Genomic DNA, 20451 nt, shown 5'->3' with positions numbered 1-20451 from the left:
GCTGCAGGAAAAACCCTGTGTTTATGCAAAACATAAAATCAACATGACATTCTATTTTTAGTTTTGCTTACTAAAACATGTTAATTCAATTCCTAGCAAATTTAGGGCAAAATATCAGAAAGCCCACATTGCTGACAGCAGTAGCTTATTTCTGCTAGTAATGGGATTATATATTTCTGACATCCTGCAGTGCAAAAATTAGTCTTTAGGTTAATGAACATCAAGAAATTAAGGGTAGTGACTTCTATATATGCCACTCTAATATGTAGGCTATCTTACACCCATATTCCTCTGCCTGATTCCACAGTAAAATTATTTATATTTTCATTTTTTTTCCTTACCACCCTTTGTTTTGAACTGGGCTTGGTTTTCTGCAAAGGAGTTCCACAGTCACACTTTTTTATTTTTTATTTTTTACAAACAGATGGCATCCTCCATTCTGTATCCATAGTACAGCCACCTGCTGCTCTGCCCTTAATCATTGCTGTGCCTCCAATGATGCCATCTTCCTCTATGTGTGCAATTACCAAACAAAATCACAGTGTTTTAAGAACAACACAACAGCGAAACAGAAATTGGCCAAATCTTAGTTGCAACTGAAGCATACCATCTAGGGCTGTGATTTATAATTTATTTAACAGCAATAACTAGAAGAGTGCTGTAAAGATTGTTGAAAGGCACTGTCACAAAATTATAGCACATTTTCATGAGTCCTAAGTCAGTCCATCTCACACCCTGCATGGACCCTTCCTTGTGAAAGAATGACAGACAGACAGGCTCTCATGGAGGTTTAGTTAAAGCCTGTCCAGCTTTAATCGAAGGACTTCATTGAGGAGGAACATAATTAATTGTTTTCCACGTTTCTAGCTTATATCTTGGTTTGAAGTACATTCAACAGCTTTAAATTTACAAGCATAAACTCCCAGGAAAGAAAATATTCACGGCAATGAATAGCAAACTGATTAGCACACTCTTCTTGCTCAAGAAGCATATACATCACGTGTTGACAAAATAATCTTTAAATGAAAACATTGTTCAAAAGCAGTGTTAGAAATTGAGATATGAAAGCTAGGAGCTAAATGGCACCTTAAACCTAGGTTATGGGCACCCCAACGGAGTGTCTAGGCACACTTTTTTTATAACAAGAATAGAAAGTTGAAAATGAATGAACTGCAGCTAAAATCTTATGTTCATTTTTCGCATGGTCTAGTCCTCATCTGAAGACTGCAAAAAACAAATCCATACTTCCCCTGCCTTCCTCCCTAATATTCTTTTGAGGGTCCCTTCTCCAGTCATCAGAGAGTGTCTGGAAGTGGGGAGGCAGAAAAGGTCCTCCTTTCCTTCCAGCAGTGGCAGTTTTAATCTGAAATCTTTGGTGCAGTACTGCACCCAGAGCTCACAAACTGCTCACATTGATTAAACTCCATCACAAAATGCACCTAGAACAATGGGAATTTTGAACGCTGTTCAAAAGTTGTGAGTTCTGAATTGGTCCTTTTAGGAGCAGCAACTTTTGAGTTCAGTTATTTTCCAGGAAGCATCCCAGTTTCTCAACCAGTTATTTCACCATGAATAACCAAGGCAAATCATGTCAATGTTCCTTGGAAGGCATAGGGCTACTATGTTTACTCTTCTGCCCTCTTCTTCCTGTTATCCAACTCTTCCAGAAGTCAAACTCCCACTCTTTTGCAGTGGTTCTCACCTGTGGCTGCTGTACAGTCTCTATCTCATGTATTGTAGCCAATTATGCTAAATGAGCAGCTAAAATGAGTGTAGCAATATGAAGTTGTAAGGCCAATGGTTCAGTTGCTACAGCTCATGCACATTCAGGGTCAGTTTATGTTCCAGCTTCAACCCTTCTCATGTAATAAAATTTTTCAGCTGAACGGTTAAGGGTGGTATTCAATGAAGGTTTCCTGTCTGGAACCCTGGAGAGCTACTATCAGTCAATTTAGACAATAATGGGCTAGATAGACCAATGGCCTGACTTGGTAAAACATAGATTCCTATGTTCTGATCCAGGGTGACACCCAGCAGTTGTCCTTTGCAGAAGTCTTTCCCTGCCCTGCCACCTGAGCTCCTTTTTAAACTGAGGGTGCCAGGAATTGAACTTGAGACCCTTCATGCGTAAAGCATGTTGTTCTGTCGTTCAGTCGTGTCCAACTCTTCGTGACCCCATGGACCAGAGCACGCCAGGCACGCCTATCTTTCACTGCCTCCCACAGTTTAGCCAAACTCATGCCAGTCGCTTTGAGAACACTGTCCAACCATCTCATCCTCTGCCGTCCCCTTCTCATTGTGCCCTCCATCTTTCCCAACATCAGGGTCTTTTCCAGGGAGTATTCTCTTCTCATGCGTAAAGCATGGGTCTCCGATTGAGCTATGCTCCCATTCCCACAATATGTGGCAAAAAGTTTATAAATCTAGATCCACACTACACTAAAGAACACTTTTAAGTCATTGGAAAAGTTGTGTGCTAAATGTAGTGCAGTGTGTCCTCAGCGTGCCCTTTTAATGCTATGATATGATTAAACAAATATCTAAAGACATCTTTGCGTCCACGGGAGAGAAAGCTGGGCTAAGTTTTCTTCTATTAAGAAAAGAGAACACTTGATAAGGTACAGCCCTCAAGCAAGCTTGTAGAACAATGGTGGCTGAGTAAGAACAATGGCCATTTACTACAATGAGGCAGAATGAGGCATCCAACTCAGGGGGCAAATGCTGAGGGTAGAAAGTGGACAGAATTAGGATATCACAAATAACCTGATGCCCTTAAGATACAATGGCAGATTCTGTCCCAAACAGCCCAGTCTGGCCAGCTTTTGAACATGGAATAAAGGGTGGTGACACCAACTGCCCGACTGAACATTCCCCCACACTATGTGAGACAATGGCACAATTATGTTCTTGCCCCCAAAGAATTGTGCTGCAATAGCCCAGAACATGGGTAGGCAAACTAAGGCCCGGGGGCTGGATCTGGCCCATCACCTTCTAAATCCGGCCCACAGACGGTTTGGGAATCAGCGTGTTTTTACATGAGTAGAATGTGTCCTTTTATTTAAAATGCATCTCTGGGTTATTTGTGGGGCCTGCCTGGTGTCTTTACATAAGTGGAATGTGTGCTTTTATTTAAAATGCATCTCTGGGTTATTTGTGGGGCATAAGAATTCATTCATTTTTTCCCCAAAAATATAGTCCTGCCACCCACAAAGTCTGAGGGACAGTGGACCGGCTCCCTGCTGAAAAAGTTTGCTGAGCCCTGTACCTGCATGCTAAAATTCAAAGACTCAAACAGTTTTATGATAGAATAGTATACTGCTAACTGCCTAATTTTCACCCCATTTTGCATGGCTGTGCAAGTTTCTGTCCTATCCTTACTGTAACTAGAAAGGAGAATGAAACCTGATCCACATCAACAGTTACAACAGCCTACTGCAAATGATGAAAAGGGGGCTTTTTAATGGTCCATTGGGGGCTACCAAATGATTTAAGGGTGCATTTGCTTCCTTCATTTTGTCCTTAAGACTGTGTCATTACCAAATTTTCTGCGAAAAGTAGGGTTAGGCATGGGGCCAGTCACTGTGGCAATACAGGAAACAGCCGGGTTGGGGGTTGGGTCACAGTCAGCCCTGCTAAGCAACAGTGTAAAGCAACCTGATTCAGGCAACACATGGAATAGATGAAGTCATGAATTAGTAGCTCAATGGCGTATTTGCTCCATTTGGACTCTACTTTAGAAAAATATAGGTAGGTAGCCGTGTTGGTCTGCTGTAGTCAAAACAAAATACAGTGGTACCTCAGGTTAAGAACTTAATTCATTCTGGAGGTCCATTCTTAACCTGAAACTGTTCTTAACCTGAGGTGCCACTTTAGCTAATGGGGCCTCCCGCTGCCGCCGCGCCACCATGCGATTTCTGTTCTCATCCTGAAGCAAAGTTCTTAACCCAAGGTACTATTCCTGGGTTAGCAGAGTCTGTAGAAGTGTCTGTAACCTGAAGCATCTGTAACCCAAGGTACCACTGTAAAAAAATTCCAATAACAAACTTAGTTGGTCTCTAAGGTGCTACTGGAAGGAATTTTTTTTGTTTGTTTGTTTAGAAAAAAATATATTAGACTGGCACTGACATTCATAATTGGCTTTATATATAACCAACAAATCTTCATTGGTTAGGTGTCTGAGAAAAATCCAGGGGGAAAGGGAGAGAGAGAAAGATGTACTGGTCACATAATTGGAAGTGTCAGGGGCGTAGCAAGGGGGGCGAGGGGGGGCGGGCCACCCCGTGTTCCATAATGGAGGGGATGACAAATTATCAAGGAACAATTTTTTTTTATTTTTTTTTTTGAATTTTTTTTTTGAATTTTTTTTAATGCCTGCTCCGAAGGTCTTATCTTACTATACTAGGGATTATATAGCTATATATGAAATTTCATGCATATCGGTTAATATCTTGACCCTCCACCCAAATAGCTGTTCACTTGGCTGTTTTCCTATGTCATGAAGACTGGAATTTCAGTTCAGAGAACACTTACTGTTCCTAACCCTAACCCTGTGGAAAGCCATCTAATTAGACCTTAATTTGATTTTGAGATGTTTTTAGGAGGTAATTTAATTATTGTTTGATTTTATACCAATGTTAGGTATCTGATGTTAGCCACCCTGAGCCCGACTTTGGCCAGGGAGGGTGGGATATAAATAAAAGTTTTTTATTATTACTTATTATTGCTTTGTAAGAAAATATGAAATAACGAAAAAACCATTTTTGCGGGGGGGGGTCAATGGGGGGGGGTTGACAAGAAATTTTCCACACCGGGTACCACCTGACCTTCCCATGCCGGGGGGGGGGGTGTGACAAAAAAATATTTTGCCCTCGGGTACCAATTTACCTTGCTACGCCCCTGGGAAGTGTATACAGAAAACATGCATATGCAGGAGCAAGATCTTGGCAGCAAGTCCCATACCCAACTATATGCCTTCACTGTACAGTTTCTATGTGTGTATGAAATGTACAAACAGGCAAGTGTGGTTTTTCGGAGCAGTTGGGAACCTAGTTTCTGCATGGCTTTCACCTACCCATAAAGCAAGTGCATGAATAAGGACTGTACAGGTGATACAGGCAACATGCAAAGGTCACCACATTCCCACACCTTCCTTCACGTTTGTTTTATTCGGTTGCATGAATAGGACTATAGAGAGTGTGGGTGTGTGATTGAGAGCCTGTGTATTTCAGAGATCACTATGCAATTATAGGACTAAAGCACACATAGTTGCATACTGCGTCATTGGATAGTTTCAGATGTTTCAGCAGAAAAATCTGTGCGATCGCAAAGGTTCAAGATGCTAAACCCACCTGAAAAGCATATTGTCGTAATTTCGACAGTGGCATATATGAAAAAGGAAGTGGGAGGAACAATGTCAACAAGGGTTGAATTTAAGCAAATGCAGTTACAACTTGGACTCGTGAGAATAAGGACGAATTCCAAAGATTTCATAAAGGAGAAAAGCTTTAAACTAAAAAGATCGTGAAGTCACTGTTCTACACTTCAAACAGTTCTATTTCTTGAGTAATGTAAATATTAAATTGCAGTTGTAAGTTTTGTTTTACTATACTAATAAAAATTGTTCATGTTTGAGTTTATAATGCTAGTGCTTAAAGACATGTGTATATACCACATGTATGCGTACATGCACAAACACGCATAAAAGTTTTACCCCAGAGCTGGGAGATCTTAGCCAACATTACAACAACTCCAACTGTATGCAATACATTCTAACAAAATCTTGCAGAAAATACATGTCCCCAGTGGCAGAGTAAGGCTCCGCGGTACCCGGGGCGGCAAAGGAAAGGCACGGGGGGCGGGGCGGGGCGTCGTGACGTCCCGGGGCATTTCCGGGAGTGCCGCCGCCGCTTCTGCAGCCCCTTTTTAAGCCGAAGAGCCCCCTTTTAAGCTCTGCGGCTCAAAAGGAGGCTGTGGAAGCGGCGGTCCGACGACAGAGTGCGCACTCCGTCATTGGGCCGTGCGCTGCCGCTGCCAGGGTGACGGAGGGAGCGGCAGCGCGTGGGAATGGTGGGAGGGGCTGCCACTTGTCACCCCCACGCGCTGCCGTTCGCTCCGTTGCCCCAGGAGCAGCAGCACTGCTCACACCGTGTGCTGCTGCTCCCGGGGGACGGAGAGAGTGGCAGCGCGTGGGGGTGACAAGCAGCAGCCCCTCCCGCCACTCCCTATGCACGGCCGGTCACCCCGGGAGCAGCAGCGCTGCATGGACGGGGTGCTCCCTCGGCCGTGCGCTGCTGCTCCCGGGGCGGCTGAGCGAGCAGTGGCGCATGGGGGTGACAAGCGCCGGCCGCTCCTGCCACTCCCCACGCTGCCGGTCACCCTGGGAGCAGCAGCGCTGCACGGACGGGGTGCTCGCTCGGCCGTGCGCTGTTGCTCCTGGGGTGACGGAGGGAGCGGCAGCGCTTGGGAATGGCGGGAGGGGCTGCCGCTTGTCACCCCCACGCGCCACTGCTCGCTCCGTCGCCCCGGGAGCAACAGAGCACGGCCGAGGGAGCACCCTGTCTGTGCAGCGCTGCTCCCAGGGTGACTGGCGTTGCATGGGGAGTGGCAGGAGGGGCCGCTGCTTGTCACCGCCACCCACTGCTTGTCACCCCTGTCACCCGGGGTATACCGCCCCCACCGCACCCCCCTAGCGACTCCCCTGCATGTCCCTTTCCTTCCTTCTCAAAGTATGAGTGATTAACACAAACAGGATCTAAGGGGTACTAGTACTACACATAGTAGCCAGCTCCTAGGGGCCAAGGTCTATTCAACCTCCCTAATAAAATATTTGAGGGAGCTGGGGGGTTCCCAAAGTTGATGAGCATTGCCACTCAAATGATGTGCATGTGCCATGTCTTGTGACTGATTAAACAAAGCGGGGCTTACCTGGGCCCTCTCCCCCCCCCCCCAATATTTTATTCAACTTGACACCTCTGGTACTAAGACCAAACAGAATGAATTCTTTTCTCAAGGGTAACACCACTGAACACAACAGGGCTGAGATAGTGCTACTGAAAGGAGAAGCAGACCAGTCATCATGAAAGCTATTCTCAAATGAAACCAAAAAGGCCATGATCGGTATAAAAGGTAAAGGTAAAGGGACCCCTGACCATTAGGTCCAGTCGTGTCCGACTCTGGGGTTGTGGCGCTCATCTGGCGTTACTGGCTGAGGGTGCCGGCGTACAACTTCTGCGTCATGTGGCCAGCATGACAAAGCCGCATTTGGCAAACCAGAGCAGCACACGGAAATGCCATTTACCTTCCCACTGGAGTGGTACCTATTTATCTACTTGCACTTTTGATGTGCTTTCGAACTGCTAGGTGTGCAGGAGCTGGGACCAAGCAACAGGAGCTCACCCCGCTTGCGGGGATTCGAACCGCCAACCTTCTGATCAGCAAGCCCTAGGCTTTGTGGTTTAACCCACAGTGCCACCCGCGTTCCTCATGATCGGTATAGCGCACTTTAAATCAACATGCAACAAAATCAATCGAAGCATTACATGGTCAGTGCATCTACCAATTTACAGCAAACTAAGGCAAATCAAAAATATGGCTGGCAAAGTACTGCAATAATGAATCAATAACATGACTGAGGAATATGTATGTCAAATAGGTCTTGACATTTTAGAGCAGTAAAGCAATCCGTGTGTTTGGGAAATGAAGATTTGTCCTGCACCCAACATGGGTTTTACTGTTGTACAAGCCCTTTTAAAAGACTGTTTCAGATACAAGAATTCAGCTACAAATTCAAATTGGACAAGCAGAAGATCTTATAAAAAGGTCTTTGGGAAGCTTTTTCTACCTCTGGGTTTATTTCCCTCACATAGATTTGCTGCAGGAGCATTGGAGTCTTCAGGGTATATTCAAGACTCCCTTATCTTCTTCAAGAGGAGACAGTTCTCTACGGAAACACAAGAACTCTGTGTGTGACTGAAGTGCACCCAGAATCAAGGTGACATTTTTCAGCATAAGGCCTAACTGGTGTATTTTTGTATTTAAGATCCCAAAGCGCCTGAACTAGTTTCATTTATGAGATTAGGCAACACCAATATGGGTGGTGACACTTTTTGTGAAGTGACACCCAAACAAACAATGAACTGAGTGATCTTATTAGAATCTACTAATGAATAGTTGGCTGAGTTTAGGATCAATGCTGGGACTTCAGTACCCTCGGGCTCAAGAAATAAATTAATTCTTAACAGGAAACATGGAGCAAAAGAAAGGGGAAGAGCAAATCACAGATCTTCATTAGCTTTTACCATCAAATAAAGCTGCCTTGAGGGCATTCTACTGAATGAAGCATTGCACATTTGAGTTGGCCATGAACATTATATAGGATGAAAGGAATCAAGGCATTTGTTTAGAATACCCAACACACAAGTCACAGACTTTTATAGGTGTTTTAGTGAATTCTTCTTTCCAACAGCAACCAAGCTAGCCACCTATATTTATTGATAGTTAAACCAGTTTTTTCATAGGTTTAGAACCTTTTAAAGTGATGAAAAAATCTGACTATTCTGTTCCTTTGCCGCCTGAGCCAAGTCATACATACACACACACACACACACACACACTGTAGGCAGGTGCATATATGTGTGTGTTTGTGTTTATATGTGTCACTGTGAATACCTCTACAGCAAGACGTCAAGGGTGTTATATAGGCTGTGACAATTCTAATACTGGTCATGAAAACCCATGAATTGGAAGTGGCCTTTTCTTCCAATGTCCCTCCACTCTGGAAAAATAACATCTGAGATTTTCTCTGTTTCCAACTTATGAAAATAGGAAGGGACAGAGAGAGAAGATCTTCAATAAGCGGATTCCTTCTTATGTCACTGTCCTACTTTCAAGCAGCATCACATGAAAGCAATTTTGCATGCACTTAAATGTGGTTACACATAGTACTTCCATTACCCACATTATACACTCAGAATTTAAACAGAAGACAGTTTCTATATTTTATCATATCTGTTGAATAAATTATTCACATCTCATTTATGAATGCTCCATTTAATAGCACAATATAAATAAATCACTTTCAGCCAATGCATTCCCAAAGGATTTCAAATGAAGAATTTTGATCTTCTACTTTGTTTCTCCGACTCTTTGTTCACAAATAATTTGTCAATGCAGCTTTCTTTGAATTGATTGTACCGTAAATGTCTACTATCTGTTATCTGGAAATTCTTTGTTGACACTGTTTGGAAACTATTTTAATAAGCAATTGGGGGAAGGAAGCTTGAAGAGGCTGAAAGTGTACCATCCTCACCTTTTCAAAATTATGAAAAGAGGCCAGGAAAGAAACTCATCTAAGTGGTTGTGTGCTTTGGGGAGAACTGGGTGACATGGCAACTCTTTCTAGCGGACCTCAAGCCACAAAGAACCTAAAGCTGTAGCCACTCTACTAAGCAGAGTATTGAATCCCAGACTCAGAATAGAAATGACTGTCAGATGAGGGAGAGTTTAACAAGGCTTGCATGATGTGTAGGGAAAACAGGCCATGGGGGAAATAGTGTGGGCACTTTTCATGAGTGGTAGTGGGATTTAGAACTGAACCACCTGTATGTAGCCACTAAGAACAACCCTAAAGATTTGAGTTTCTCTCTGTATGCTGCTAGTAGAGGTTTACATAGTGGCAGTAAGTAAGGATTGGAAACCATTTCCCAAAATAAGTTTGAGTGGGAAGGGAGAATCCAAGTGACAGAACTTGGCTAGACTATAGAACAGGGCTTGCCAACCCAATGCCCACAGGTGCTGCAGAATTCATAAAGGCTTTCACTGGCACCCCTGGGCAAATGTGCTAGGCACTGGGCTGTCTTTTTTTCTTTTTCTTTTTTAAAAAAGGTATGTCTCTAGCCTTCCTGGGGCAGAAAGTTATGAGACAAGATGTGCAGGTATCTTTTAAGCAATATATTTAAAATGGCAGTAAGTGTGATGTGGCTACGTTGTATCTTTTTACTGATACTGAGGCATGTTCCTTTGCTATTAAACAGCAACAGTGTGTGTGTGTGTGTGTGTGTGTGTGAGAGAGAGAGAGAGAGAGAGAGAGAGAGAGAGAGAGAGAGAGAGAGACAGAGACTCTGAGGAGCAGAGATCACAAAATACTAATTCTGCGCAATCAGGACTTGCCATGGTAACAACAAGGTTGTCTGGGGTAGCTGTCTCTTTAATTTTGTGTTATGCCACACTCTGCATGGCAGCCATTTCATGTTAGGTCATGCTTACCCCAGAGCAGCTATTTTGTGACTGGCACCCCCAACACCCTCTCTAAATGTATATGTGCCCACTGGTCCAATAAAGTTTGTGACCCCTGTTCCAGGAGATGCTGACCTTAGTCAAGGAACTGAAGTTTGATGTGCTGCTGCAGCAAATGCTGTCTCTATTTAAATTCTATTTTGTAAGAGCTAGAAAGCATGTGGCTGATTCAGATGATATTCTTCAGGCCTAGTGCTGATGCTGCCAAGACTAGCTCTTCCATATTATACAACAGGGGTCCCCAAACTAAGGCCTGGGGGCCGGATGCAGCCCAATCGCCTTCTAAATCCAGCCTGCGGACGGTCTGGGAATCAGTGTGTTTTTGCATGAGTAGAATTGTCCCTTTTATTTAAAATGCATCTCTGGGTTATTTGTGGGGTCTGCCTGGTGTTTTTACATGAGTAGAATGTGTGCTTTTATTTAAAATGCATCTCTGGGTTATTTGTGGGGCATAGGAATTCGTTCATATTTTTTTTCAAAATATAGTCCAGTCCCCCACAAGGTCTGAGGGACAGTGGACGAGCCCCCTGCTGAAAAGGTTTGCTGACCCCTGTTATACAGGGACAGTGATAACCAGGCTAGCAAGTCACTCATCCTTGGGTATTCATTCTGCAATGGTAGTGAAGGAACAGCAGATATACCTAGAGTAAAGATGGGGAACCTCAGGCCTCTCTAACTGGTCTTCAGGAATTCCCCTAGGCTACACCCCAGGTCACACCCCCTCACCAGCCCCACTGCACTCCTTCATTGAGTGTTTACATAATTGTGACAATGCCTCTTGCTTGCCTGGATGCAGTGGTTGATGTGTGCATGTCTAAAAATCTCTGGCCTCTGCATTGCTAGAATGTACTCTACTGCACAAAGGCAAAAGTGGCATTCATTGCTCCACCCACTTTTTCCTCAAGACTTGCTTATGCGGCCCCCAGAAGGTTGCCCATAAGGGAATGTGGCCCTTGGACTAAAAAGGACTAAAAAGGGTTCCACCCTTGGCCTAGAGACTGGGAGAGAGAAGCCAGGTATAATCATGCCTCTTGTGCATATGTTGCAGACCAGTAAGTGCATAGCATATTTAGTGCCCAACAGTTCCATATCAGAAAGATATACAAAGCAATGTAAATTTACACTCGCTTCTGATAACCTGCTTGTTTTTTTCCACATCGTCCTAGGTCCAGTCTTTATTCTGCAGTGCTGTCCAAGAGGGAATCCTTGTGGAGTGGGCCAATTTTTGAGGAAGAACTAAAATAGCAAATGTACAGCTTACCTAAACGATGACAAGTGAGGTGCATGTTAACCAAGCAGATTTCTTCCTCTCTCCCTGTCCTACTGCCCATATCTGAAAGGTGTAAACACCAAGTAGGCAGAAAAAAATTAAGTATATGACTAATGCAGTCAAATGAAATAAACATGGGGAATGTATGGTTTGATATGGGAGCAGTTTCCTGAATCTGTGGAACATACTTCTCTCTTAGCAGTTGAGTGCAAGGACCATCATTGGGGCAGAGAGCAATGCAGTCTGCTATACACAATGGGGGGGGGGGACAGACTTGAAAGGCAATTATTTTTAGCCACTGCATTGTGTGTCAAAATCCAGCTTAAACATAAACAGTGAATGTCCTGCCAACCTCAGCCGTGTTTCATCTAAATGCACTACTGTGGACAAACACAGCATAGTAAGTTGAAATTTCCTCTTGATCACTGGCCTGGTGCCCTCCAGGCATTTTGGACTACAATTCTGACCATCCCTGACCATTAGTCATGATGGCCAGAGCTGATGGGAGATGTAGTTCAGAACAATCCTCCAGGTAACAGATTATTCTCTCTGCCAACATTTATTCTCTCTTCTAACACAAATAGGGATTAATTATTTAGGGCTGATTTGGACTTTACATATGTAAAGAAGAGCTGTGTGGTGCTAATTTTCCTCCACCTCTCTGTTATTACCGTCCACAGGTTCAGGAACACTTTAAAAATAACACGTGACACCAACATCAAGACATGTATGACATGGTTTAGATGCAATCATAAGTGGGTGGGAATCGAGCCATGAGAAAACTTGTTAAATTATAGTGTGATCTGGAAAGCTGCAACCCGCAGCAAACATGCACATTTGTATAAACAGGCCAAAGGCAAAACCAAAGTTGATACAACAACTATGACATATGTATTCCAGTTAGTTAATTCGACATCAAGCAGATCAAAAATAATGAAAAAGACTGAGTAAAATATAACGACTTGGATCCTTAGATGCATGAGGAGAAGGACGTTCACTTTAAAAAAAAAAAAAAAAGGTTTGCTGTCCCCTTGTCCCCTCTGTAGCTGCTAGTAACCCCAAAAGGGCATTTATGGAGGAACAAGGACCTTTCTGAATCCAATATGGGATAAGGAAGGGGTATTTGGGATGGGTGAATATCCCCAAATAGGCAGGTGTTAATTACCACCTCCAACTACAGCATCCTCTACCTCATCCTACATGGTTCAGGAGGGCCTCTCAACCCTCAGAGGGTGTATGCAGGCAGCTGTAGGAAAGAAAAAGAACAGCAAACTTCCATGCTGCAAATCTCCCCCCCATTCGTTTATCTTACAATTCAAGCCAATGATTCCAAAACTCACTTAGCATGTTCTCTGCTTTGACATATAGAGTTTTGACATTAACATTTCTACAACCATGGGCACTTTTCAGAAACAAACAAACAAACAAATAAAAACTATTACAATGTGATTCTCATATTCTCAACATGGGGTCTCCAATGTAATGTCAGTGGGCACCAGAGCACTGTCAGCCACACATACCCTTGACCCCTCAGACCTCCTGCCACTGCCATTAAGCTTTTAAAATCGATAGGTTTGGGGAGCTTTTTGAGTTAAATGATCAACAGGTTGACTATTTAGGAGGGCTCCTACTTCCTTGTTTGTGTTTCATTATTGGGGGGGTGGGTTGAATTCTGAGAATTGGGCATTTTTGTGGTACCCATGGTAGTTTATTAGATTTCTAAATGGGCTTCCAGGCCAAAACCTTGGGGACCCCAAGTCTGAACTATGCAAAAAGTGTCTGGGGGGAATGTTCAGGTTTTGCAATTTTGCAATTTCAGTTCATAAGCTCCTTCCAAATGAAGTAGCTCTGATAAACACACAGAAGTTGCTGCAGTGACTTTCTCTTCCAAGATCATCCCCTAGTGACGTATCTAACTGACAGAACAAAACAAAAATGCCTACTTGCTTCTAATGCAACCAAATCAGCCTTGACTTCATAGTTCATACACACTTTGCTGATTGCAAGCTGGTCCTTTTCGCACTGGTTAAGGCAAAATGTGTTACCAGATATTAAATGTCTGAGCATTAAGGGATTCTATTCCTCCTGTGTGTACATTATCCAAAACAAGTAGAGGGAAGAGGGAGAGACAAGACTGGACACAGCTGCTTACAAACAACTACTGAAGCCTGCTGAAAAACAACAATAAATAAATAAAAGATGGAACAATCCATACACAGAAAAAGCAAGAGATAAGATAAAGTGTGCAGTTATATCTTTTCATGCTTTTTATTATAACTATCACCATTGTAATAATAATAATCATCGTAAAACTATTTTTCTAAGTGTACAAAAAGAAAGAAGAGGAAGAACTACATTGCAACATGAAAATGAAGTAAACATGCACAGCTGCCAGATTTTCAGGCACACGACGTACATTTCTTAACAGCAATGCAAAACTAACTCCAGTTTTTCTCCACAAAACAACCCTCTCCTTTTTTATAGTTGTAGGTATGTATGCTAATCTATATATATAAAAACGTTCAAGATGGGTCGTTTAATGTAGCCACAATGCTCCGTAACCGCTTGACCGATTCTCTTTGAATTTGGACACAACATTCCATGGATATACGGGAGTGATCTTGCGTACCTGGACTGCAAATATACCACACCTTTCATAGGTAGAAATATGATTTTACATCAAAAAATTACCCCCTCCAGTGGATGTTTGAAGGTATAGCACAGTGCACCCGTTTCTAGCTCCTCCTCCTCTTTTTCGACCGGCAGTGCCAGCAGCCAATACAAAGACAGATAGTACACCCATTTCTACCCCTTCCTCCTCTTTTTCGGCCATCACTGCCAGCAGAGCCAATACAAAGACAGATCGCCCACGCGCAGAGCCGAGGCTTGCAAACCGCAAAACGGTAAGCCCCTGTCCACAAGTTGCTGCCTACCTTCGCCCACCTCCACAGGCAGTGATTTTTACACAGACCAAGCTTATTGTGTCCCCACCACCCCCTGTGCAGAACTGAGGGCAGAAAGCAAAACTTTACCCCTGCCGCCTGCACACAGCCAGTCCGACAGAAAATCACGCCTCCCCAATTTCCGCACTTCACTCACACGTATCCACAGTCTTCAAACTGAGGCGTGCAAACTGCAAACCGCCAAGCCCCCCACCGCAACTTGCTGCCTCCCCTTGCCCACCTCCATAGTCAGCGACTTTCCAAAAACGGAAACACTGCCTGTAAAGAGCAAAGGCAGAGAAAAGAGCTGCGGCCGCAATTTCCTCCCTCAACTCCCCCACCTCCATAGCCATCGCAGCCGACAAAAAAAAAAAAAAAACTTTGCCCGGATCCCTATTTCTTCCACTTCCTAGCCCCGCCCGCCATTTCCTCCCTCACCTCGCCCACCTCCACAACCAAGACGGCGAAAAACAATACTTCACCCAAGTCCAGATTTCGGCCACTTCCTCCGCCGCCTGCACAGAGCCACTCCACCACAAAAACATGCCCCCCCCCCAATTGGCTCACTCACCTCACATACATCCTCTTCCTATACAAACAAATCTGCCACCCTCCAAAAGACATCAAAAACGTCCAAACAAACTATCAAGACAATAATAATAAAAAACTTCCTAACTGGACAAACACAAAAACTACACATCACAACAGACTGCACACATCCTACACTTCAACAAAATAAGGTATGAAAACCATTCATTTCCTCCTTTCCACTATACTTCCTTTTCCAATCCAACTTATTCGCCACAGCAACGTGTGGCCGGGTCAGCTAGTATCTAATAAAGGAAGTGGTTTTGGAAAATATAATGGAACGAATAAGCAGTTCTTGTCTTTTATAGGTATGTTGCTCTTCCACAGATATCAAATTGCCTTATAAAAATTCATGAACCAAACACCACACCAACACAGCAAATGCAGCACCATCATAATTATTTTATTTTCTGTATATAGTGAGTCAACCAAAAAGGTATTGACAGGGCTGAGAACGCTATCATCATCTGTGGATGCATTATCTGTGGAAATGCTGCAGAAGCCTACATTTTCTTCTGATCATAATTCTAAGCCTTAAATCTTGAACAAGATTTTGTTGTTGTTGTTCAGTCGTGTTCGACTCTTCATGACCCCATGGACCAGAGCACACCAGGCACCCCAATCCTACACTGCCTCCCGCAGTTTGGCCAAACTCATGCTAGTCGCTTCGAGAACACTGTCCAACCATCTCATCTTCTGTTGTCCCCTTCTCCTTGTGCCCCCCCCATCTTTCCCAACATCAGGGTCTTTTCCAGAGAGTCTTCTCACTTGAACAAGATAAGAAGACCCAAGTGAATGGGCCATGGTTGCTTACAGTGTAAGGCCTTAAGGTATTATTGGCTTTTCCCTTTGGTTCCAGAAATACTGCTTACTAAGGTGGTCCATTTGGATGACACCCAACATCACACCAACAGACATGACTTCCCCTTCTTCTCCTTCCCTCCTACAGCTCCCCAACACCGTTAGCATAAGCAGGACACTCCAATTGGATATCAATTGTTAGTCTTGCCACACAAATACTTCTTGAGTGTCATGGCATCCTTCCATAATGTTTCTATTTAGCCCAGGCAATTATTTGATCTCACAGTGTGGATAGAGAAATATACAAATTATCTTCTCCTATGATTTTCTTTTCCTAGCTGTATATCCTTGTTCTTCCCCAGCCTCTTTTAAGTTCACGCTGAGGGCCACATTAGTTTACAACACTTTAAAATAACCAACTAACTCAGTAACTTTTCATTTAAATCAAAAGCAGGATTCAAGCCTGATGTCAGATATGCAAAATGTTCTTTCCTAATAATATTTAATAATAATATATCTGAGACTATTCTGGTAAAACTCCATTCAAAGCTGCAATCTAATGGTAAACACCACTGGAATACTAAGTAGTCTGGTTTCAAGTAAACCCCTTTATTCTACTGCATGGGAATTATAAGAGAACATCAAAATGGTAGAACAGTATAGACACATGCATATTGATATAGCATTTCTTCTTCTAGCTCACTGATATTCTTTGCTAACTGAAAAAGCAACACATGGAAGATAAATGAACAATGCTGTGTTTTGAAGCATTTGTAAAATGACCTCTTAAGTTACAAAGCAAATCTCAAGAGTGCTCCTAAGCAAACTAGATCCTGTGGATGCAGTGCATATATAAAATAGGTTCAAATTACTGTTGCTATTTAAATGAGGTTTCTGCAAGACCATTTTGTGTTTCCTCAATATATTGGGAAACATTCTTTATTTTAAGCATTATTTGTAGCTTACTGCAAAATTCTGCAGGGGATACAATACATAACAATCCCCGCAATGAAACAAATTTGTGAGTCTGGTCTGAATTACACCACTTCATGTCAATGTAGGAGTCAGCTCAGATTACTTGAGTTACTAACAATTCATACCAAGGAATGACCTCAGGGTGTACATGTAACCGCCAGCATATGGCCAAATTTCCTTATCCGCACAGACTATTCAAAGCAGAAGAGGTCACATTTAACCATTTAATTAGCTGCAGCATCTTATACTCACATTGTGTTGCTTGTTTGCTTTGGAGTAGGGGAAAGACTGGCATAGAGATCTTCTGCCTATTCACAGATTTCCATTTTGTTCCACATAAAAACTTTCATCTGCACTCATATTGGTTTATGTTGTTGCAAACTATGCAGATATGTAGCGATCCCATGAGCTAGCCTTGCATCTTCACTCTGCTACACTATCAGTTGCTGAACCATTGTAGGCACCAAATCACTTTATACAGGGTGCAACGTGCTACATTTATTATATCATCTTTCAATGTTAACAACAGAGGTAAATAGCCAATCTGAAAAGAGCCAGTTCTCTCATTAACCACATGGTTTCTTCTTATTAAAGACCCATAACAGCAATTTAACTCATTTGTTAGCACTTTTGTCTGCTTTCATCAGCATGAGCCAATCCACAGGCAGATATATTAAACTATGACATTGTGATGCTTGAATGAGAGATACAAAACCATTTGTTATTCCTCCTCCGTATACTTATTGCAAAAACCCAAGTACATTTAGATTTTTAAATAACTAAGGAAGTGATGGACCTGTTTTCATATAGGACCAGTGAAGAAAAAAAAACCCAACATACTAGAAATTTGTTTTAGTTAGTTGTTATTACATTTTCCTCAAAGGAGCTCCTCAAAGGTGCATAAATGGTTTTCCCCTTTGTCATGTTATCGCCCATTGAACATCATGGCCAATAGGGATGTGAACACTGGTATCCCAGGTCCCAGTACAGCTCTCTAAGCACTACATCACATTAGCTCTCAGGATTCTAGTCAGGGTTGTCCCAAAACCATTGGGCTGCCCCAACCAGTTGTGTTAAGGAATCCAAGGTGTGTCCCATTACCACTAGAGTTGCAGAGGCAAGGTATCCTTGGCATCTTCTCTGACACTTCAAAGGATTCTAATATGCATCTCTGACTGCATGTTTTACTGATTCCCCTTAAAACGAGGCTATCCCAAGCAAGATATCAAGCTGCTTGTGCCTGTCCCCGAGTCTTGTCTGATACAATGCCTACCTCTGAAAAACAGAGTGTGCTTTTTCATAACACAGCTATACGCTGGATTTCTGGCTTATTTTATTTATTTTATTTATTAAATTTATATGCCACCTTTCCTCCCAAAGGAGCCCATGGTAGCAAACAAAAAGTGATAAAACATTTATAAAATATGTTTAAAACAATCCTAATAAAGATGCAGACTGGGAAAGATTCACAGAAGGCTTTTAGAAAGAGGTGCTGAGAAAAAATAACAGAGACTGAGCCTGTCTAATATTCCAGGGGAAGGGTTGTGCGTAGAACACTAAAGGCCCCCAATTCCATATTGTGCAAAACAGAAATCATGAGAAGAGGCCCACACCTTCCCAGAGATTGATTGGGTATATAAGGGGTGAAACAGTCTTTCAGGTATCCTGGTCCCAAACTGCATGCACCAAAAACAGCCCCTTAAACTTAGCCTGGTAGCTAATTGGCAGCCAACACAATTATTTCAACAGGGAGGTGAAGTGTTAGCAATATACTTCCCCAGGAAGCAGCTGAGCTGCCACATTCTGCACCTGCTGCAGCTTCCAAACCAACCTCAAGGACATAGAGTCCATTGCAGTCATTCAGCCTGGAGGCTACCTGAGCATGGATGACAGTGGTCAGGCAATCCAGGTCCAGAAATGCCTGTAATTCTCATACCAGCCTAAGCTGATAGAAGACACTCCAAGTTGCTGAAGCCACCTGATATTCCAGAGACAAAGATGGGTTGAGGAACACCCCCCAGACTACAAACCTACTCTTTCAGAGGGGGTACAGCCCCATCCAAAGCATGCAATTGACCAATTATCAATACTCAGGAACCACCTACCCCACAGCATCACCATCTTGTCAAGATTCAGAGTTAGTTTATTGGCCCTCTTCCAGCCCACCACCAACTCCAGGTCCAAGTCTAGTGCATAGCTGTCAACTTTTCCTTTTTTTGAGGGAAATTCCCTTATTCCAGCGCCGTTTCCCATTGCAAAAAAAGGGAAAGTTGACAGCTATGGCCGTTTCCCAATGCAAAAAAAAAGAAGGTTGACAGCTCTGGTCTAGCGTCTACATGGCCTATCCCAATTCAGATGCTACAGAGAAGTAGAGCTGGGCATCATCGGTATACTGATGGCCTCACCCCAAATCTCTTAATGACTGCTCTCAATCGTTTCACGTAGATGTCAAATGACATTTGGGACAAGATGGTACCTTAAGACACTGGGAAAGAATGCCTACATCAATACCCGTCCTAAAAAGCTGTTGAGATATCATGTAAGAATAACAGGATCATATTCACCTTGGCCTTCTCCTGATAAAGGTCATTCATCAGGGAAACCAAGGCTTATTCAGTCCCGTAACCAGGCCTGAATCCAGATTGAAAAGGGTCGAGGTAATCTGTTTCATTCCAAAGTACTTGCCATTATTGTGCCACAATTCTCTTAAATCACTTTCCCTAAGGCCGGGGGGGGGGGTATCTGTGACCAGGTGGTAGTTGTCACATACCAATGGGAGTGGTTCAATCACCGCCTATTTTAGGATAACCAAGACCACTCTGTCCCACAAAGATGCATTGATCACATCCTTGACCCACTTGGTCATACTCCCTCAGCAAGCTTTAAGAAGTCAACAGGTGACAGGGTGGGGAGATATATGGCTGGCCACATTGTCACAAGGACCCTGCCCATGACATCAGGCTGCCTCAGGCAAACCTGATCCAAAGAAGTTGCAGCACATGCTGTACCGGACACCTCACTGTAAGTGTGGATGTGGTATTGAGACTGCTAAGAAGGCAACATTACCTTTGAAGTGCATTGCAAACAATTCACATTGGTGTAAACATACTGACCCAATGACATCTACATGCAGTAGAGTTGATCTGCATGGAGATGGGTCATTTCGGTTTGTTTCATAACTTGGTTTTTGAACTGCACTCAGTAGAGCATAAGAAATTATCTTTTCTTTCCCCTGCAGACATTGACTTTGTCAAATGATTTTAATTTTCTTTTTCTGATGATTCATTATTCATTGCGGGGTGCTTTAAGTTTCAGATTCAATGAAACATAGTCAGGCTTTAATTGTCTTTCTGTCTCGTTTCAGTTTGCACAATCTCCCCCCCCCCTTTTTTTTAACAAACAACAGATGCCACTGGAATTCTCTGCCTATGTACTGTATTCTTTAAAGGAACATTCTTTAACATTTCTACCCTCTCTTTTGCAGTATCTGAGAACCACAGGCTGCTGACTCCTCTCTGCGCATGTTTAATCGACCACTATGGTTGTCATGCCAACCAGCAAAGAGAATTCTAAGCCTACACT

At 43.1% G+C, this 20451-nt stretch overlaps 1 protein-coding gene across 3 annotated transcripts in view; it reads right to left on the bottom strand.

Annotated features, from left to right (window-relative positions):
- GPM6A (glycoprotein M6A) overlaps window positions 1-20451 on the bottom strand; it is a 181028-nt gene that overhangs the window by 72154 nt on the left and 88423 nt on the right. The window contains exon 2 of one of the 3 annotated variants that reach the window (XM_033159857.1): window positions 11555-11626. The exons of the other annotated variants lie outside the window; for them this stretch is intronic. Within the exon in view, the coding sequence (XP_033015748.1) occupies window positions 11555-11626 (72 nt within the window). The remainder of the gene's footprint in view (window positions 1-11554; window positions 11627-20451) is intronic. 3 annotated transcript variants of the gene reach the window in all.

This window comes from Lacerta agilis, chromosome 9 (genome assembly GCF_009819535.1).
Source record: "Lacerta agilis isolate rLacAgi1 chromosome 9, rLacAgi1.pri, whole genome shotgun sequence".
Taxonomy (NCBI): Eukaryota; Metazoa; Chordata; class Lepidosauria; order Squamata; family Lacertidae; genus Lacerta; species Lacerta agilis.
Note: the sequence above shows the minus strand (reverse complement) of the source record. Positions and strands in the feature narration are given on the sequence as shown.